The sequence below is a fragment of the Mesoplodon bidens genome (genome assembly GCF_964165515.1).
Source record: "Mesoplodon bidens genome assembly, chromosome: 1".
Lineage (NCBI taxonomy): Eukaryota > Metazoa > Chordata > Mammalia > Artiodactyla > Ziphiidae > Mesoplodon > Mesoplodon bidens.
In genome coordinates, this window is record NC_138176.1 from 104109632 (window position 1) to 104130194 (window position 20563).

The 20563-nt window shown below is 54.1% G+C and overlaps 1 protein-coding gene across 6 annotated transcripts in view; it reads right to left on the reverse strand.

The window, feature by feature from the left end:
* Positions 1-20563, reverse strand: part of ACOX3 (acyl-CoA oxidase 3, pristanoyl) — a 48113-nt gene that overhangs the window by 20263 nt on the left and 7287 nt on the right. For 5 of the 6 annotated variants that reach the window (XM_081246292.1, XM_081246293.1, XM_081246290.1 and 2 more), the window contains exons 3-11: positions 20149-20379; positions 19066-19140; positions 18497-18586; positions 15967-16110; positions 11153-11241; positions 5595-5691; positions 3545-3742; positions 1749-1871; positions 103-223 (exon numbers count right to left, since the gene is read on the reverse strand). In XM_081246292.1, coding sequence (XP_081102418.1) covers positions 103-223; positions 1749-1871; positions 3545-3742; positions 5595-5691; positions 11153-11241; positions 15967-16110; positions 18497-18586; positions 19066-19140; positions 20149-20379 — 1168 coding nt within the window. The remainder of the gene's footprint in view (positions 1-102; positions 224-1748; positions 1872-3544; positions 3743-5594; positions 5692-11152; positions 11242-15966; positions 16111-18496; positions 18587-19065; positions 19141-20148; positions 20380-20563) is intronic. The other variant, XM_081246291.1, reaches the window with a different exon arrangement.

Genomic DNA, 20563 nt, shown 5'->3' on the forward strand with positions numbered 1-20563 from the left:
AGACAGCCTTTGGCCCACAGGCTGTCGTTTGCCGACGCCTGGCCATGAGCCACATGGTGCGGGAGAGGACAGAAGACCAGCCCACGTGTCCCCAAAACCTACTGGCCAGATAGCCGTGTCCTCCGCACGCCTCCCGGCACTCCTGGATTCCGCGCTGGGCCGTCCACGAGGCCAGGGGCTTGCCGGCCGACGCCAAGGCGTGGATTTCGCGTCCCAGCTCTGCCTTGGGAGAGAGAAGCCAACGAGAACAGGTGAAAAAAGGCTCCGACCCCAAAGGTCAGGGGTCAGTTCAAGCATAGCCTCAGAGGCTTATGTCCCCTCCCGTCTAATCCGAGGTACCCGACAACTACAAAGGAAAGAAACCCAATTTTAGTTTAAAAAACAGGATTCAAGTAAGCACGGATACCTTGCAGTACAGTCACACAACTTCATGACAGTGAAAATAAACGACCACAGCTCTGCCTAGTCGGTAAACACGGGGTGCGAGTGCGGGGGAGCGGGGAAGGCTGATCGCAGAAGAACATAACGTTATGACTCAGTTTACACGAAGTATGCAGCAGAGACTAAGAAGAAACCCAAGGGGTGGGAGGCGGTGCTGAGACACTGCCCCCAGGGAAGAGGGTGGCAGGTGGCCCCAGAGGACTGCGCAGACATGGCCACTCAGTGCACACTGCTCAGAGGGCCCAGCCAGCATCCCCAGCCTTAACATGTCTAGTAAATATTCTTTCACCTTGAGTCAATATTCAATGCAAACAATTACAAGAAAGACATACACACAGACCCGCTAAATAACGTGATGTGTTTTACCAGCATTTTCAACTTCAAAGAAGGGCTACTTTATAACCTGTGCCTGGGTTGAAGCACTGAGTTTCAGAAAGAACAGGGCTCGATGACGCTTCAAAACATTTTTAACAGGACAACTCCATCGTCAGCTGGCAAAAGTTTCAATGACTCACGCTTGGGAGAAAAAACACGCGTAACCCTGCACTCCTGATGAAACGGTCTTCAGGGTCACGGTCGTCACCGTCAGCCTGACTGCTCAGCAGTACACACTGCCGGCAACCCCCCCCCCCCGCCGCCCCCGCCCCACCTCTTGACTCCTGGATGTTTACGCTGAATATTCCAAAACGTGCTAATTTGATACAGGCTTTGCAGGGCGTGGTACGTAACCCCAATCTGCAGCATTCCTAATCAGTTTTCAGATGCCCTTGGTGTGATTCACATTTCACCGCTGCCCAGGAGGCAGCATAAGGGGAGAAAGAAACAATACATGAACCGTCCACATAGAAATTAGCCGAGGACCCCTTTCTACGATCTCAGTGGATTTGCACGCTCATTTCTGGAGCAAAGCCTCGCCTGTCAAGTCAAATCCAGTCAGCTGGATTCAGACCTTTGTCGGGTTGTTTACAAAGGGATCAGAACCGTGAAATCGACTGAGGGGCCGGTAATGTGGATTTTGCAAAACCATCATGTTCTCAGGAGGAGAACAGCAGCTGAACTCACAGACGGGAACCCGGAGACGTGTCAGCACATCCTTGAGAATCGGGAATGTGGACACGTGCCGGACACGTTCCCATCGCAGCCAGGGCTCCGAGAGGACACAGCCCACGGGTCAAGTCGGACGGAGCCTTCATCCCCGCGAATCCACGCACCGAGGTTGTTTTGAAAGAAAGGCTGAATCTGTGCTGCCCAACCCCAGTGAAATTTAAAGGATGATAAACGCTGTGGAGAAAAGCGGAGACCCTCACCTGCCTGGCACTCCGGTCTTTCCCCAGAAGGCCTTGCTGAAGCTCCACCAGATCCAGGAACAGCGATTTGGAAAAGTGGTCCAAGGCATAGGCCGCGGCCAGGTACGGAAGTAAGCGCCATTGCTGAAACAGACAAATCCCTGCCTGGAGACCTCCAAGTGCCCCCAGGGCCCGCCTGCCTTCCGGGGTGGGCGACAGGGCTGGAGCGCCAGGAACCCGCTGCCCACCCTCCCCACTTGTTGCAGAAGGCCCTGCACGTCTCCCGGACCCACCCCCGTGACGCCTGCCCCCCGACGCTCTTCCAGTGCGGCCAGGTCTCCTGCACCACCCCGACGACCCCACTCAAGGAGAAACTGTGCTGCGTGCACCACGTTGTATGGCCCCCTCACCGCTCTCCCATCCACGTGACCCCTGAGCCAGAGCAAATGCTGATCTACAAGAGAACTAAGAAAGCCAGGCGGCCGTGCCCGAGTGTGGGGCCCACCCGGCGATGCCTGTGCTTTGGGAGCCTACGGGGAATGAAGCGACCACCCCCCGAGCCAGACGGGGAAACAGGCTCGTGGAGAGCGGAGGGAGGGTGTCTCTTTCACCAGCACACATCCGCTGTTGCGCAGATGGAGGGGGCGGAGCCTGAAAGGACCTGGGAGGCAGGTGCCACCATCGGCAGCACCGTGGTTACCTGCCGTTTCCTGGGTGTGGTCACGGTGCCAACTGCTTCTCATGCACTAACGTATTTAATCCTTACAGCCACTCACAGAGAGGTATTATCATCAGTCCCAACTTACAAAGGAGAAAACTAGAGCACAGAGAGGTTCAGTGGCTTGCCCAAGGACACATAGCAGGGAGGGGGTGGATCTGGGGTCGGGAGCCCAAGCATGTGGCTCAGGTGGGCTCTCGTGACCGCTGAGCCAGGCCTGATGCCCAGGCAGTTGGACGTGCCATGACCTCACCAAGGCCACGGGGTTAGTGGTGTGGTGGACACTGTGTGCCAGCCAGGCATGAACCAGGCACTGGGCTTTTCCTTACTTGTTTATTTGGTATTAAAACAGGTTCACGGCCATAGTAAAAGAAGTGTTAAAAGAAACAACTTCAATTCAGTTACAATTTCCTGAAACTTTCGCTCAGATACACCTTTGCTCAGGCCTAACTGGCCAAGACCTGGGTCCGATTTAGCTACTGACTCTGGCAGGAGCCACTGACTCGATCCTCGGGGACCCACCTGGAACCCGGGGATAACCACCAGCCCACCCGGTGTGCAGGGCAGCTGCATGGTGTGCACGGAAGGGCTGGGGATGCAGGGGCACCGGTGGGGGCTCGCTGTGATAAAATGCATCCCCCGCCCCGGCGTCCAGGTGATGCTCAGCCTGAGTTGCACCTTTGCCATCGAGGGCTGCCTCATCTCGGAGGAACTGGAAGGCAAGCATCCCCTCTGCTAAAGGACGTCACCACGAACAGCGCTGCACACTCAGCCGCTGTGTCCTGGGGTCACTTCCCAGGGATGGGACGAGTGCGTTGGAGCGCGGCCTGGACATGCAGGGCCCTGCAGGTGGGATGGGCGTGCACACCTGCTCCCTCGGCCTCACCAGAGCGCCTCCTGCTGGTCATACACACTCCTTTTCAACTAAAGACCATTGATCGAGACCACGTGTGGCCCCAGACGCCGCACTCCTTCCCTGTGTCTGTCACTCCCTCTGTTAACTCCTGGAGAGGCCTGATCAGCAACCAGTAACCCAGGTGCAGCGACCTAAGAGAGAAGGTATTTCTGCACGCGGAACAGAAAGAAAGTGAACTCACGCCTGCGGAAGCTGTACCTGCATCGGATACTCCAGCACCGGTACTTCCTCCTTGTCTGTGGGTCCAAACTGACGCCTGGTGGCTGAGAAACGCAGAGCTATGGATATGGCCAGCTTTAGGTTCACGACGGACATGCCCGCGATGGCGACCCGGCCGGAGGACAGGCTGCCCAGGGACTCGCTGAAGTGCTGCCTGGCGTCCTGTGGGAGGAAAGCAGGTGAGGGCGGAGCTGGGACCCGCAAGCTGCCTTGGGGACGGGCACAGACGTGGAGGGGCGCTCCTTTATTCACTCAACACTTCCAGGCCCTGCCCCCAGGGCACCCCAGAAACAGGCCCCTGGGCCCAGGAGGCCAAGCTGCATGGGGGCCAGCGTCCCCATCACGGGATGCTGTGGGGAGGCACAGGGGATGCCTAGTGACAGGAGGATGGGGCCCCGGGCAGATGCACCATCTGCAGAGACCTGCAAACGGCCACCTGGAAGTACGAAGCCCTGCTCCCGATCCCACCGAGGACCGGACAGCCGTGCCGAGAGCGAGGCAGGAGCCGAGGGCAGAGGGCACGGCTGGCACCGACATTTCGTTTATAAAACAGGCTCCTTCCCCCACCCCCTCACCCCCCGGCCTGGGATTCCTCCCGGCCCATCAAACCACCTTCCTAAGGGGTGTGATGGTCAGCTGCTGTCCTCTGTGATTTTTGAAACTGGCTAATTGCCTGTGTGCATCTATTTTTAATGTGTTGTAGATCGCAATGAGCTTATCACTGTTTCGAACAGTGGCTTGCGCTTTAAGGGCCGTCGGTGGCGTTTGGGTATATCCGCCCGTAAGCCTCACCAAATTATCCTAACATGTGCACCTCCCTTACCCCCTGCTGCTTCTCCTGGGTTCACTTATTTTACTATTCGGACTTTTCTTCCAAAACTATGTCCACTCTGGTATTTGTATGGCAACATTTCAAGCCTCTGGCCGAGAATATTTATTAGGTTCTCATGCACGAGTGACAGTCCATTTGGATTTAGAAGAAGCATGTTTACAGTTGTTTTCCCTCAATGGTTTGAAATGTCATCTCACTGACTTCTTGCGTTCAGCGTCGTGCCGGAAAACGCTGAGACTAAAGGGGGTTTTATTCCGTGGGAGCTGGCTCAGCATCCTCTCTCTGGAAGGCCTCAGCATCCTCTCTACGAGGCTCTGACATGTCTCTACAGTGAGTGTGGGATGGGAGACCCTGACTCCCCCTGTATGGGCCCCTCTGTCAAGGTTTCCTTCCTTCTTGACTTTAGAGACATTTATCTTCATCGTTTCTGCAAAACATTGTCTCCGTGGCTCTCTCCACTCTTTCCTGCCGCCTCCTTCACTCTGATTTCCCACCGCTAATTCACTCTCTCGCTGTATGTAGCCCATCTGTTGGGTTCTCTCAATGACTTACTTACATACTTTTCATTCAGTTTTTTATATCGATGTTTCCATTCTTGAATGGCTTCCTATGTCACCTCTAACTTCTCTCGTCATCTGAAGGTACCTGTCACACTCGTTGAAGCCCTGTTCTCTCGGCTCGAAGCAGCCGAAGCTCAATGTCAGGCAGGGTTCTCACACGCACACGTGCTCCTGGGACGCGTCATCCCGGCTGTGGGTTCAGGCCCGGGAGGGCTCAGCTACCCTGACTTGGCCACGTCTGGAAAGCGCCCGAGGCCATGCCACTGCATGTCTACACTCAATGAACTTAGGGGCGTGGTCATCCCCAGACACCAGAGGACACTGTCACCCCCGTTGGTGCACAGCCCACCAGGCGACCCTTCACTCTTAAGCCCCTGGTGGGAAACGGCACTGGCGGGGGCAACCTCCCTGACTGAAATGCCGGGGGGCTGGCAGGGGTGGGGTGTGGGGAGGTCATCGTGCTCGGGGCCCTGGGGGTGTGGCCGACCCAAGCACTCCCATCCCTGTTGGCGGCACTGGGACCTGATCCTAGACACGTTTGCATGGGCCACGGGCTCCTCTGGTGACTCTCCCCATCTGAGCACAGGGGGTGGGTGTCCTGTGGGCCTGGAGGCAGCTGTACCTTAACATGGGTGATGTAGGTGCCCTCGGGGGTGATATCTCCTGAGCGGTTCAGCAGGTCCTGGCGAGGAATCCTGACCTTGTGGAACATGGCAAATCTGTGTGGAGACACAGCGCTTCTGGTTAAACTGGGGTCGGCCCACAGGGCTTATCTCCTCTCCCTCCTGAAACTCAAGTCAAATAAAAGCAAAGGACAGGGCTTCCCTGGTGGTGCAGTGGTTTAGAGTCCACCTGCCAATGCAGGGGACACGGGTTCGTGCCCCGGTCCCGGAAGATCCCACATGCCACGGAGGGGCTGGGCCCGTGAGCCATGGCCGCTGAGCCTGCGCGTCCGGAGCCTGTGCTCCACAATGGGAGAGGCCACAACAGTGAGAGGCCCGTGTACCGCAAGAAGAAAAAAAAAAAAAAAAAAAAAGCAAAGCACAGCTCAAAAGGTGACATAATCCCCCAAAGACCAAAAAAAACCAAAAAACAAACCCAACAAAACAAAACAAAACACAACAAAAACGCAGGAGAGAGAAGGCACCAGTAGACAGGACATTTCAACAAATTTTTCTATCCAAAAAAGCAGGCGTTAAGCAAAAGGTGGAGTGAGTGATGGGCTCTGCGTGAGATAAAGCGGCCGTCTGTTGGTAATGATGGAGGCCAGCCCCCCGACCCCCCAACCCCGGAGCTCGGGCCTCAGGGCTGCACGCGGGCTCCTGCTACACTACACGCTGGGAGGAAATGTCCTCACTCACTGCGGCCAGAACACCCGGGACCGGTCATTCAGCAGAAAAGGCGGGACCGTTTTTGTAAAGATGAGAATCTCCAGTTCTCACACTTGAATCCCACACCAGGGTCCACACACGGAGTGACAAAGTCAGCAAACTGAGGTTTTAAACGTCCCGAGTCAAACAGGAGAACCGCACCATCCCATTAGGGCTCCAGGGGCAGGCGAGTCAGCTCCCCTGAGCAGCTGAGAACACGCGTGCACACGCATCCCTGGGGATCACGTGTGTGTCAGTAATCGAAGGTGTTTTCTGTGGTTGTCAGGAAGGAAAATCTATCTCATGATAGTGCAGGGAACAAGGTTATGCGAAGTAACGGGTGCTACAGGCACTGTGCAAAAAAACCCAAACCATCTTAAAATATCAATAGTTCCAACAGCACCTTATCTGATTTCTAAGCAGTTTCGCTGTCACACGGAACATTCTTTTACTGAACCACAGGAAGCAGTTCTGGGAAGAAGAGCAGTGCCCTGCGGAGAAGGGGGGCAGCTCCGCGTACCACCCCCCAGTTCCTCCTTGAATCCCAGGCTGCGTGGCTCCCCAGGCACCGTCCCAAGCCACGGTGCTTACCCCTACCCCGAGCTGTGTCTTGATGGTCTGTGCCTCTTCTTGTCCCATTTCCTGCAACAGTCTCCCCCTCGGCTCTTTCCAGACCCCACCTCGGTCCCCTGTCCCGCACACGGGAGCAGAGGCCTCTCCAAACTTCAGCCCGGAATGGTCACACCCGGCACGAGAATCTTGGGTGCCTGGGACCAACAGAATCTAAACCTGTAGGAAAACGTGGTAAGCCCTCCAGCGGGACCCCTGTCAGCTGCTGCAACAGCACCGGCCTCCTCGTAGCCCACAGCCCTCAGCTGGGTCACATCTGCCTGTGACCATCAAGCCGTCCAGGCCCTCTCCTGGCCTCTGGGCCGACGGCCCTCAGAGCGCTGCCACCTCCTCCAAGATGCCTGCCACGATTCCCACCCGTGCCCCGAGGTGAGCACCCAGGGGTCCCACAGCACCATTAGATGGCGGTCCTGGCCACATTGCCCATTGAGCCACTTGCTTCTCGGTGGCAGTTAGTGACCCTGTTATAAGGGGGCCACATGCCTGGCACCTAGCAGACATGTAATAAGTGCCGGGGATGAATCAACAGCGGCGAGACATCGTCCTTAGGGCGCTGGTGCACCGGCACAGGACCCCGAGTCCCGGGGCAGCCCTGAGGGGTGACACAGCCAGTGCACCTGGGGAAGAGCTGAGACCAAGGGCTGGGCGTGGGGTGGCTGGAGGGGCCCCTCCCAAATTCCTTCGGAAGCAACTAGGATTTCTGCACGTGAGGCCACCAGGCCCCCACCAGCATCCAGGCCAGGGTCTCCCTCCGGCATGTGAAACGCAGGCCCGGCCCAAGCATCCGAGAGCACTGCCTGGAGGGAGCCACTCGTCAGGGCCTTTGTGGGGCAGCTCTGACTGGCCCTGGGAGCCTTTGGGGGTTCAGAGACCCACGTCTCTAGAACGCCCGGCCTCAGTCCCTGGTCTGGTCCCGCTCGTCACTTGAAAGGCAAGGAATGCTTTTCCGAGTCTGATGCTGTTGACTCAAAGCGCCCTTTTGAAGGAGTGGAAAATCGTCACCCTTCCCTGCCACACGGGGATGGAGCAAGGCTGAATATATGTATAGTTGCAAAAATATTCACTGGAGTTTAACTGAAATCAAAATTTTACACATTCTCTTTTGAGCACTGCCATGTGGCAAAGGCTGTTCCAGAAGCAGTCAACGCTGGCCAGCCTGGTCCAAATCCCCAGTGTCCCCAGAGGGCAGGGGGGCGGGGGGCCGCATAGGTCGTATCTGATATGGGGTGCGCGTGTGACACGAGAGTGTGAGCATACGGCAGGGCTGGGGAGCTGGCGCGCGGCAGGCCCTGCCCCCAGGCCCTGCACCCCCTTCCTCCTGGGCCCCCCGTTCCACGTCCCAGTGGCCTCCTTGCTCCTGGGGCCTCTCACTGCTGCCCCAGCCCCACCTGGGCCCCAGAGCCTCATGGGACGTCCTCCCAGCCGCTCTGGAGATGTTTCCCCGCCTCACCTCTGAGCAAGTGTGAGGATGCCCTGCAGCCCACCTCGAAGGTGAGGCTCAACAGTTCACTTGAAGGATCTTTACTGATTTGCTTTTAGAGTTATTTGGCTAAAAGTAATCCGTGCAATTTACATCTGCCTCTGATTTCTAGACAGTCTTCCCACAGACTCGCGAATTCTTGTGACCTACCTATGAACTGTTAACGACTTTTTCAAAATAAAAGATCTCGGACAAAGATCACTCAATCCCGACACTGCTCTGCAAGTGGCAGGCAAGCAAGGGAAGCCAGGGATTCAGACCCGCACGCCCTCTGCTGGGCGTGCGCCCCGAAGCTGGCGGGGACAGCTGCGTTTCTGGCGGGGCGGACACTGCCTGCGTCACCGCCCCTGGCCCACATCCCAGCCCCAGCCCAGGGGCCGAGGGACCCCAGGCACCACTGAACCTTCAAAGGCTCAGGGACCGGGTATGGCTGCTTCCACGTCCTGTCTGCCGGCCTGCAAGTGGCCCCGTGGGAACGGCGACTCTGGTTTGGGGGGTGCCGCTCTGAGCCAGCTTCAGGGTAGTCACCATGCTGCCCCCTGGTGGCACCCGGGCTGGCACTGCTGAGTCTCAGAAGAGCTTTGCCCTTCTGACATGACATGTTTATTTAGGAGGGCCTTTGCTACGTTGGCGTGACTCCCTGGGACCATCGCAATAAGAAACAAATAGTCTCTAAAAGGGGACTAACAGTCTCTAAAACGAAACTAACACACCATTGTAAAGCAATTATACTCCAATAAAGATGTTAAAAAATAAAAATTAAAAAAAAATAATAAATAAATAAAACGGGACTTGATTTGGGAGGACCAAGGGCAGAGTTTTTCACGGATGTCCCAAAACAGGGTTAAAGGTTCTAACTTGTAAAACCAAATGAACGGGGACTGGAGATCTGTGACCTCACCCAAGGCCTTCCTTGGACAGCAGTGACCCGGCAGCACTTGTTCACAGCTGGAGGGTCATTTCCCACCGCCAGGCGCTTGGAGATACACCTGCCCGGCCTTACGTGTGAGCACAGACCCTTCCACAGATGGAGTCGCCATACACGCATTTTCCGGGTCCCACAATGGGACGCGTGGATCTAATGAAAGGATGCTCGGGCTCAGGGTCCAGAGCAAGACGGGGCCCTTCCACCTCCACCTCCACCTCCGGCACGGTCCTCCTTGATGCTGCCGCCCCTCGGCCAGGTCGGGTCCCTCTTCTCAAACACACCAAGCCGCGTGGCGGCCTTGCCCTGAGGGCTGCAGAGCTTCCCCTGCCCCAAGGACCACAGGCCACATGACCCGTCCCTGCCGGGGGCGCCCCATGCACCCCGCACAAAGCAGTGATGGAAGGGAACGGACACCCTCCTCTCCCCACCCCAGGCTCCAGCGTTAATTAACAGGCTCTTTTCACAGGCCAGCGAGAGACGCACTCAAAGCTCTAGACAGGTATAGGTTAGAAAGGCTGTGTGTGCGTGTTTCTGGTTTCACTTTTTAGCAACATCCTTCCGTTTTCTCCTCTAGCTACACAGAGTGAAAATCGATGGTTCTCCTGCCCTCTCTGGTACAGGCTGGGGCCCCACCTGTTCTGAGGGTCCAAGCAGAGGTTTGAGACACTCTCCATGCCCCCAGCTCCCCTACCTTTGGGGAGGGGGGACAGCTGAAAGGAGGTTTCTCCACACTTAGGGTGGTGGGAGACCACCTGGCCCAGCTTCTATCTCGGAGATGAGCTGCCTCCTGATTTACACTCAAAATGACCGGGGTCAGGATAACCAGCGGGCTTAAACTACGGCGAGGCGGGCTCCTCTGTTCTGTGCCCCCCGCAATGAAGCAGCAGGTATGCAAATGTTCCCGAGACGCAGCGTGAGGTACACGACTAAGGAACCCCCGGCTGTGCTTGTCCCCCAGGTAGAAAGCATCTCAGGAGAACAGAGGGGCACAAAGCATCTCAGCCAGGCTTTCCGGGAGACGGCATGTGAGTCCCGCCCACAGGCGCAGGTGAGGGGAGCACTGACAGGTAGCAAAGGTCGGTAAGACCATGCTTGGCCCCCAGGCAGGGCTACGCGAGGGTCCGGCTTGGGGACATCATGCCCACCTTACAGACGAGGAGACGGCCAAGAAAGCTGGTCAAGATAACACAAAGAGGCAGAGGTGGACCCAGGATTTGAACCCAGATCTGTCTGATTCTAAAACTCATGCCATGAATGAGCCCTGGAATCCCTCAGGGAGACTCCAAGTCCCTTCCTGACGTGGCTCCCCTGCCCACCTGCCCCCCTCCAGCTCCCCAAGCCCAGGTCTCATCTCAGACCACTCTGCCCCCGCTACCCAGAACCCGGCTCTATCTCCAGAACCAGCGTGGACACCTGTTGGGTGCCTGAGCTCCAGGATGGGGAGCAGGCCTGGGTCACAGGCTGAGGCCCCACGGGATACGGGTGTCCAGCCTGAGCCTGGCCTGAGAGCTGGAGCGGCCACCTGCTGGGGAGAAGTTTGTGTGCTCTGCACTTGGGGCCACTTATGTCTCCTGAGGTTGGAGTACAAACAGGACCCGGCCCTTTCCAACATGATCTCAACTGCAGAGGTGAGGCGCATCCCGCAGGCGTCTGGGAGGGTACGGGGACAGCACTGAGGGACCCGGTGGGCTCACAGGTAGGACGTACTGAGCAGGCAGCCTTGAGGAACGACCCCTGGAGGAGTGACTGTCAAGTACAAGGTGCGCGCTCACCCATTGTCCAGACCGTTCTGTCCAAGCTTCCTTCCGATGTCGCCAACCATCACCCCTGGCATGGGAAGAAGGGTCTTCGGGTCCCGAATCTGCACAAACCACAGATGGCAACTCTTACGACCACACGAAAATCAAGATGAAAATGTTCGAAACCCCCAGTGACCAAGCCACAGGCTCCCTCTGTGTAGCTGCCGTGGGTTAAAGTGTCCTCCAAACATGTGACCTTGTTGGGAGACAGGGTCCTTGCAGATATAATTAAGGATCTGGAGATGAGGTCACTCTTGGGTTACCTGGGTGGGCCCTGAATCCAATGACTGCTGTCCTCCAAGAGTCAGGGGAGGAGAGGGCATAGAGAGAGGGGGGCCACGTGCAGACGGAGGCAGAGACGGGAGGGAAGCGGCCACAGCCCAGGAACTCTGGGGTCACCAGAAGCTGGAAGAGACAGGAAGGACCCTCCCATGGAGCCTCCGGGGGGTGTGTGGCCTTTCTGACACCTTGATTTCAGACCTCTGGCCTCCAGACTGTGGAGAGTAAATTTCTGTGGTTTCAGGCCCCCAGTGTGTGGTGCTTTGTTTGGTTATGGTGGCCCCAGGACACTGACGGAGGAGCTGATTAGTACATGCTGCCTGGAGGATGCCAGGCATTTTCCAGTCACATTTTAGATGGAGGACTTTCCACTGGCTTTTAATGAAATGACAGAATGGTTGTGCACATAGTTGCTGTGGATTATTTTTGTAAATCTCTGCTCCCCCAAATGAGTTTCCAGTAAATATACTTACTAACACACACAGAGACAGCTAGCTGACTGGTCCTCGCTTCGTGTGCTCTAAGCAGACAGTATGGAGTTTCATTCTCAAAGACTTTTAGTGATTCCTACCAGGCGTGATTACGCCACCCTCCCCTCCCAGTGTCATTTGCCGACGTCTGCTGATACTTTTGGTTGTCCTAAGTGGCAGGTACTACAGGCATCTAGTGGGTAGAGGCCAGCGATGCTGCTAAACAGCCTACAGTGCACAGGGGGGTCCCGCAGCATGGAATTATCCAGCCCCGAATGTCAACGGCACGAAGGCTGAAAAAAAATCCATGTTAAAGAACTACTGAATTTGTACTATTAGAAATTTAGCTATTTGTATGAATTGCTAGTTTTTCTTTCTTTGAGTGGAACAGTTAGCTAATTTAGTTGAACTTTATAATACTGATAAAATAAAATTGAAGGCTAGCGACAAACAATAAGGCTCAGTAAAGATTCAGATAAAAACTCTTGAAATCCTTATGAAGTAGAAAAAAATAGTTTTAAAAAAAAGATGGAGGGCTTCCCTGGTGGCGCAGTGGCTGAGAGTCCGCCTGCCGATGCAGGGGACATGGGTTCGTGCCCTGGTCCGGGGGGATCCCACGTGCCATGGAGCGGCTGGGCCTGTGAGCCATGGCCGCGGAGCCTGTGCGTCTGGAGCCTGTGCTCCGCAGAGGGAGAGGCTACAACAGTGAGAGGCCCGTGTACCGCAAAAAAAAACAACACACAAAAAAACACCAAAAACAAAACAAAACAAAAAAAGATGGAGAGGAGAAGAGATATAAAAAACAGTTAGTGATTTTCAAGTAATCAAACAGAAAAATACTGCTAATGCCAGTTTTCAGTTCATCTAGAAAGAAATGATAACATCGTCCTTACAAACTTCATGTTAACCTCTCAAATCAAGGAAAGGACGCTCACTAAAGTCAAAACCAGAATTAAGTTAATGGTCTCCTCTTCTCAAAAGTATTTAATTGTATCAATTTACATATAACATTTCCCACAATATTTGGAGAATGTCCACCTGATATGATATAACAAACCTGCAATAAATTATGCCCTCTGGTAGGTACACACTACTACGTATAAAGTAAATAAGCTACAAGGATACATTGTATAGCACAGGGAATATAGCCAATATTTAATAATAACTTTAAATGGAGTAAAAACTATAAAAATTTTGAATCACTGTATTGTACACCTGAAACTAATATAACGTTGTAAATCAAGTATACCTCAATAAAAAAACCGACAAAACTTTTTTAATTAAAGAAAAAGAAGTATTGGTACCTAAACAGTGTAAGCCACTACACTGTATTAAACTAATCCTGTTGAATTTTCCAATAAAAAAAATTATACTCCTCCATTTATCAGCTAATGACCTATGGCACATATCACATTCTAATTAAATAGTTTTGTGATGACTTATTTCAACCTCTCTTTCTAAGTAGACGGTAAACTCCACGAGGACAGGATTCATGCCACCCTCGAGCCTGCACTGGATATGCACTAAGTACACACAGAGGATATGTCAGATGAAGGGCCGCAACATCGTACTGAGTGTTTAAAGCACAACGTGTAACAGAATCCAGAACAACATGGCTCTACAATCTAAGAACCAGAGACACTGAAAGATGTTGCATTCAAGTCCTATTTCCATAAGAAGTTCACTTCGGGTTCAAATCTATACTCCAGAAACAGTGTGTGATTGCCTTAGGTATCAAAAAATACCTAAGGTCTGCAGGGGTTCATTGCAAATTGAAAAATAAGGACATGAGCACCAAAGGGAAATGGGTCAACTGGACGTCGTCAAAATTCAAGCCCTTGCGCCCAGAGGATGTTATCAAGAAAGTGAAGATAATTGTAGAACAGGAGGAAATATTTGCACACCATCCATCTGAAAAGGCTTAGTATGCAGAATATATAAAGAACCCTTGTGACTCAACAAACATCACAAACAATCCGATTAAGAAATGAACTGAGAGTCCGAACATACTACAACTGGACGATGACCAGACCACGTGTGAAAGCAGGGCTCTGACCCTCGGCCCGCAGCCGCCAGCACCGGGAGCCAGCCTGCTGGGAGTCGGACCTGCAGGAGGGCAGACTGCTGTCTCTAGTGACAAGCCAGGAAGCCAAACAGCCACCCCTGGACAATCGGCCAGGACTCGATCCATACTGACAGCCTCCCTAATCGTTGTCCTGCTTCCAACTCAGGACCAATCCCAGAAGGTCCAACCTGCCCCCTGAATAGTCACCTGGGATGCCTCCCTCTTCTGGTATCCCCTCCTCCCAACCAGGCGTCCAGCCCCATCAGAGGCCCCTGAGCCCCCTTTTCTCCTCTGCCTGCCTCTGGGTCTCTGCCAATCACAATGACGAAGGCGGACCCCTGGCTCAGCCAGCTCTGAGCAAACAGCCTTTGCTTTCTCAGTCCCTGCTTGGTTCCCCAGGGCAAAGGATTTGAACAGACATTTTGACAAAGAAGATAAGCAAATGGCACAGGAAAATATGTTCCACATCGTTGGTTATTAAGAAAATGCAAATCAAAATCACAACCAGATACTGCTTCATACCCACTAGGGTGGTTATGGGGGAAAAAAAGGAAAATAACAAGTGTTGGTAAGGATGTGAAGAAACTGGAGCCCTCGGCATTGCAGGTGGGGATGTAAAATGGTGGAAACTAGTATGGGATTCTACAAAAAATTTAACACAGAATGACCATACGACCCAGCAATTCCACTCCTAGGTACATACCCCAAAGAACTGAAGACTGGTGTCCAAACAGACACTGCTCATGAATGTTGACGGTGACATTACTCCCAACAGCCAAAAGGTGAAACCACCCAACATCCATCAAAGGACGAATGCATACACAAACTGTGGACCATCCACATAATGGACCATTCAGGCTTGAAAAGGAAGGGGGTTCTGGGACAGGTTGCAACATGGATGAACTTCAAAAACACGTGAAGAGAAAGAAGTCAGACACAAAAGGTCACATAGTGCATGATGCGTTTTATATGAAACATCCAGAAGAGGCAGATGCATAGAGACAGAAAGCAGACCACTGGCTGCAGAGCTGGGGAGGGTGGCAGGGAGGCAGTGCTGAATGAGTGCGGGGTTTCTTCTAGAAAGGAAACGCTCTGAAACTAGAGAGATACAACATCGTGAATTCCCTAAATGCCACTAAATTGTTCACTTCAAAATGGTTAATTTTGGTAATTCCCCGGTGGTCCAGTGGTTCAGACTCTGTGCTTTCACTGCCGTGGGCCCGGGTTCAATCCCTGGTCAGAGAACTAAGATCCCGCAAGCCACATAGCGAGGCCAAAAAAATAATTTAATTTAATTTAATTTAATTTAAAAATAAATAAAATGGTTAATTGCATGTTACATGAATTTCAGCTCAATTTTTAAAAAATGATGATTTTCTTCTCTCATGAGAGCATCGCCCCCATCAGAAAAGTCTTTGAGAATAAAAAATACCAGAATGGGTCTGGGGGTGGGGGAAGCAGGGTGTCATTCAGTATCCAGTCAGCCCAGATAGAAAGGTCCTGGAGAACCTCCCAGAGCTCCAAGTCCAGGAACACTGCAGCCGCCCTTGGCAGCGGGAAACAGGCCGGCCATCCCAGGCACCCCCGATGGCCAAAGCTCCATCTGTGACCCAGGAAGGGGCTACATGAAAGCCCCCAAGTCAGACTTCACGTTGGAACTCCTGGAGCCCCTGAGACTGGCTGCCAGAGCCTGGGGGGCGGGGACAGGTGTCCCACCATGCCAGTGTGACCCCCAGGAGGATGGAGATTCTCCCCCAGATGATCCTGGGCTCAGGGTTTCTCAGCAGCAGCACGCTGACATTTGGGGCTGATCAGGCTTCTGGCGGGGGTTGGCAGCAGGGCTGTCGTGTGTACTACAGGGTGTTTAAGGAACCCTTGGTCTGGACCCCCGATGCCAGAAGCACCCCGTCCCCAGCTGTGATGAAAATGTCTCCACACTGGCCAGACATCCTCTGGGTAAAACCTGCCCCTACCTGCACGACAAAGGGGTGCAGCCCGTGGCACTGGCCCTCCGGCGTGTACAGCTGAGCAAACACCACCGCGTGCGTAGCCGTCTTGCCCATATTGCCAACCCAGAACTTGGCAGCTTCGAAATCAGGGGAATGTATGATGAGTTCCTGCACGAGGAAAAGAAATTAAAGTTACAGTTGGACACTGGGGAATACACGGAATTTCTTTCTCTCTTTGACACACTCGATTTTCTCTGTTCAAAATCTTTTGAGGCAGGAGCAAGAACAGGCTGAAGGTTATCTCCTGCATGGCACAGGTCACCCTGCTTTAAACAGAGCATATCCTAGGTCTTAGGACTTAAAGAAGCACCTTCCTGTGGAAAACGATGACCAGTCTGTCGAACAATAAAATATACGCAAAATACCTTGGAAGCTGCCAACGCCCGACAGCGTTTACCTTCCCAGCAAGCCTCCCCTGAACATGGCCTTTGGGACGAGGGACGGGTCCCCTCCTCTGCCTCACGCCTGCCCGACCCCTCATCCACCTCTGATCCACGACGTTCTGTCCCTCTGCTCGCCCTGTCTCTCCCACCTACAGGCTGGGAGAGATGATGGGGGGGGTGACACCCCACGAGCCCAGGAGCACAAGGCAGACAAGCACAGGAATTAAAGAAGGAGCAGACAGGAGAGGACAGGTCCTCCGAGGACACAGCCGGGGCCTTGGGGAGGCAGGACAGAACAGGAGAGCAAGAGGAAAGCAGGGCTGGGGGCTGCCCCCGGGGAGGCGGCCACTGGAGGGCCTGGGAAAGATTGAACCACTCCAAGGAGAGGGCCTCCTGGTCACTGGACGGACAGCGCCTGCGGGCAGAGGAGAGCGTGTCACCTCCCGCATAAATTCCCAAGGCCCCTGGAGGCCAGTTCCAGTTCAGCTTTCCTTGTTCTTGCAGGGCTCACAGGGAGAATCTCCTGTAACCGGCGGTGTGTATGATTTTATAAACTGTACATGTGCTACTGCACAAGATAGTACACAGACACCCTCCCCACACCCTCCACACTCTCTCCTCACCCCCTGCGTCTCCACAGCCCTGGCACATCCAGCTTCTCCACGCCAGTGACCGTCGGCATCTCCCCTCCAGCATAAGAGTCCCACCGGCCTGCTCACCGCTGTGAGTCCAGGCCCTCACTGCAGCTTCTAGCACACAGTAGGTGCTCAACAAATACCCGTTGTCTAGACCAATACAACCCACGGCCCACGGGAGGCTCGGGAATCCTAATCTTGACCGATCTGCACTTAAGGACAAACGCCAAGAGGAACAGGGTCAGAAACAACTGCCTGTCCGCGTTCCGCCCAGGCCACCAGGCCACAGAGGCACTGACCTCTCTGTGCCAGAGTTGGAAGCCCCCCTTCCCCCCTACACCGAGAGCCCAGGGGCGTGGGGGCCGAGGAAAGAGAAGGCCGAGAGCCAGAAAGACCTGGGTTCAGACAAAGGTATGTCGTGGCTTAAATGACAGGTAAGAACCCAAGAGGCCATGCGGCCTGCTCTCGGCCCCGAGAGCGTGGCTGACCCTCAGCTCTGCTCCCAGGCACCACCCGGCAGCCTGCAGGGCGCCCACTGTGACCCTCCTCCACTGCTCCACTGTCCTTGCCCTGCCGGGGGCTCCTTGGGTTCATCCTCTTGAGTCCCCAGCCTGCAGCATGGCAGGCACACAGCCCACACTTGGCTGGCGCTGTCCCGTGAATGACTGGCCACGTGGTGAGCAGATACACGGGACACGGCTTCACTCTGCCACACAGGACTCTGCCGAAACACAGGACCAACTGGGTGGGTGAAGGCCAAAGGGTTCCAGGACACCAGAACCGTGAGAAAGTGGCAGAAGGATGCGGGCCTCTGGGAGACATGGGGGCAAAGGGGCCCGACGCCAGTGCTGGGAGAGGGGCCGGAGGATGCGAGCAGCAGAGGTCACAGATCCCCCACACGCCCCGTCCTCTCCACCTCCCTCACTGCCGTCTGCCCCACACACCACGACCCCATCTGCTCACAGGCTCGCCTCCTAGAGGTGCCCCCTGACAGCAAGGACCACCGGGGTCCCACGGACATGTGCCACGAGAATCCACGAATGCAGGAGGAGTGCCAGGACCGGAGGGGCTGGGCCACTGCCCGCAAGAGCCTGGCCACAAGCAGGGGATGCAGACAGACAGCTAGAGAGGGACAAGGGTCACAGAGAATCTTCTTTACTGTTTGTTCTACAAAGCAGGAGCAGTCCAAAGGTTTACAAATCAAACACCAAACCTGGTAAACAAAGAAATACATTTTACTCAATGATAGCTCCAGCCTTCACCACATTCAAATGCCACCCAAATGCAAACCAGGACAGATTTCTGGGTGGGACTGGGTTTCACCTCTCACAGCCTTTATCTCCTAAGCTCCAGTGTTCTGCTTGACAGATCTCAGCGTGCACTCACGTAAAAAGACGGGTTTCCTAGTCTCATTACATGACAACACCACGTTTCACGTGCTCGAAGCCCAGAGACAGACAGGCGGGTATCACGTACCTCAGTGGTGGGGTCATAGTGAGCGGTCGTCCGCATGGCCTTGGTGTTACTCCCGTGACTCACTTCAGTCAGAGCAAAACATCCAAAAATCTAATGTGGAAACAGAAAATGGTGTAAGGCGAGGGTCCCCTTCGTGGAGGGGCCCTGCCAACGCCCTTCCCTTACGGCCTAAACCACCCATCAAAGCCCCAAATCTCCATTTTCTATGTAACAACCAGGGACCTTACTGAGCCATCCTGCCGTGCTGGCCACCGCCTGTGAGAACAGCAGGTTGGATGAGCTGACGGCGGCCTCGCTAAGTCAGCACGGCGGCAAGAACGGCTCCCGGGCAGCAGAAGAGAACGGAAGGCTTTACCTCGATAACAAAAACCTAAATTCCTATAACGCTGGGGATCTGGCACACCCCAGTTTGGTAAACAACAGCCTTAGCTATTTGGTGAAAAGCCTAAAAACATCATGAGATAAGAGGAGCATCCCTACCCTCTGCTGCAAGCTGCCCCTTCCACAAACCTCTAAGGGGAACAGGGAACAGGACGTGAGCTCATGACTTACCACGAACCTCAACTGACCTCCATATTGAAGATCTTTGGAAGATATTTGAAATGCCTCTCAGAACCAGAGTTGTAGATCGCTGATCCAAAGGTCTGAAAATATAACATCATGACGTAAAAAGGTGGAAGCTAAAGAGTGCTGCCATCCTGGGACTTCACACCCACCCTACCATGGTCCCTGAGCACCACAGCATCCCACAGCGAGGTCATCAGGTTCCCAGAGGTAAGGGCACTGGCGGCCAAGGTCCAGGGTCCCCTGAGACACAGCCTTGAGCTCATAGAGTGGCGAGACCTGGGTCCTTGTCCCAAGCAGTTTACGTGAGTTACACAGAACTGTGAGGGTCCATGAACAGCAAGGAGATGGGGGTTGGATGAGGGATGAGGGATGAGGGTGCAGGAAGGGCAGAGTGAGCCCACCTTTCCTTCACACAGCACGTGGATGAGGCCGCCTTCTCAAGTTCAGCTCTACCCATGTATTTGAGGCAGAAACACAGGCTTCACCTTTGACCTACTTTCTCTCTCTCGCACTCTCTCTCTCTCTCTCTCTCTCTCTCCCCCCTCTCTCCCTCCCTCTCTCTCTCTTTCTTTCTTTCTCTCTCTCTCTCTCCTCTCTCTCTCTCTCTCTTTCTTTCTTTCTCTCCCTCTCTCCCTCTTTCTTTTTCTCTCTCTCTCTCTCTTTCTTTCTTTCTTTCTTTCTTTCGGTATGAAGCAAAAGCCCCAAAGCTTCTGTTCCTATGAGGCTTTAACTTCACAGCACTGCACTTTATCCAAGGACTTAACACGTAAATATTTGCATAAATGGCTGAAAAAAACATTGGCCTTCTCACTAAAAGTCACAAGATCTGCCCACACATTCTCATCTCTGCTTTTGTTTCCTATCTTATTTTCTAGAAATCTCTTTAAATGAATATTTCCCCAACGCATAGATCTCCCAAAACTTTAGAAGCAGGCAAATGCTGACAACCATGAACCCACAAAGGCACCTGTGTCCCTCTCACGGGCTGAGTGTTTTAGGTCCACATGGACAGAGAGCCGTCGTGGCCCTGGGGCACAGGGTGAGAGTGGGAATCCCTCTCCTCTCCTCTCCTGGGGCTGACTCACCAGCGTGTGCAGGAAGAACTTGGTGGCCAGGGACCAGTCGTACATGCCCAGGCACTGGATCAGCGCCAGGACCCTCTGCGGGCTCCCCAGCAAGTCCTCCACGCGGAGGAAGTCGTATTCGAAGACCCGCTTGCAGCGCAGGAAGTTCAGCTCCCGGTACTTCTCCAGCGACAGACTGCCGGGTGGATGGGCGAAGAGGGGGTCGTTCTCCAGAGCCGAGAAGATGTTTTTCTGGAAACGCAGGGGGCATGGAATGGCTGATTTGGAGGTAAAGTATGAAATGTCGCTATGCTCTGGCTTATGTGGATTTCTCATGGCCACGTCTCATGGCCTCAGACGTGCAGTCTAACCCAGAAATGCAGGGACAGAGATGAGAGTCCTTCCCCAGGCTTAGGAAGCTCCACCTGTCTGTGTT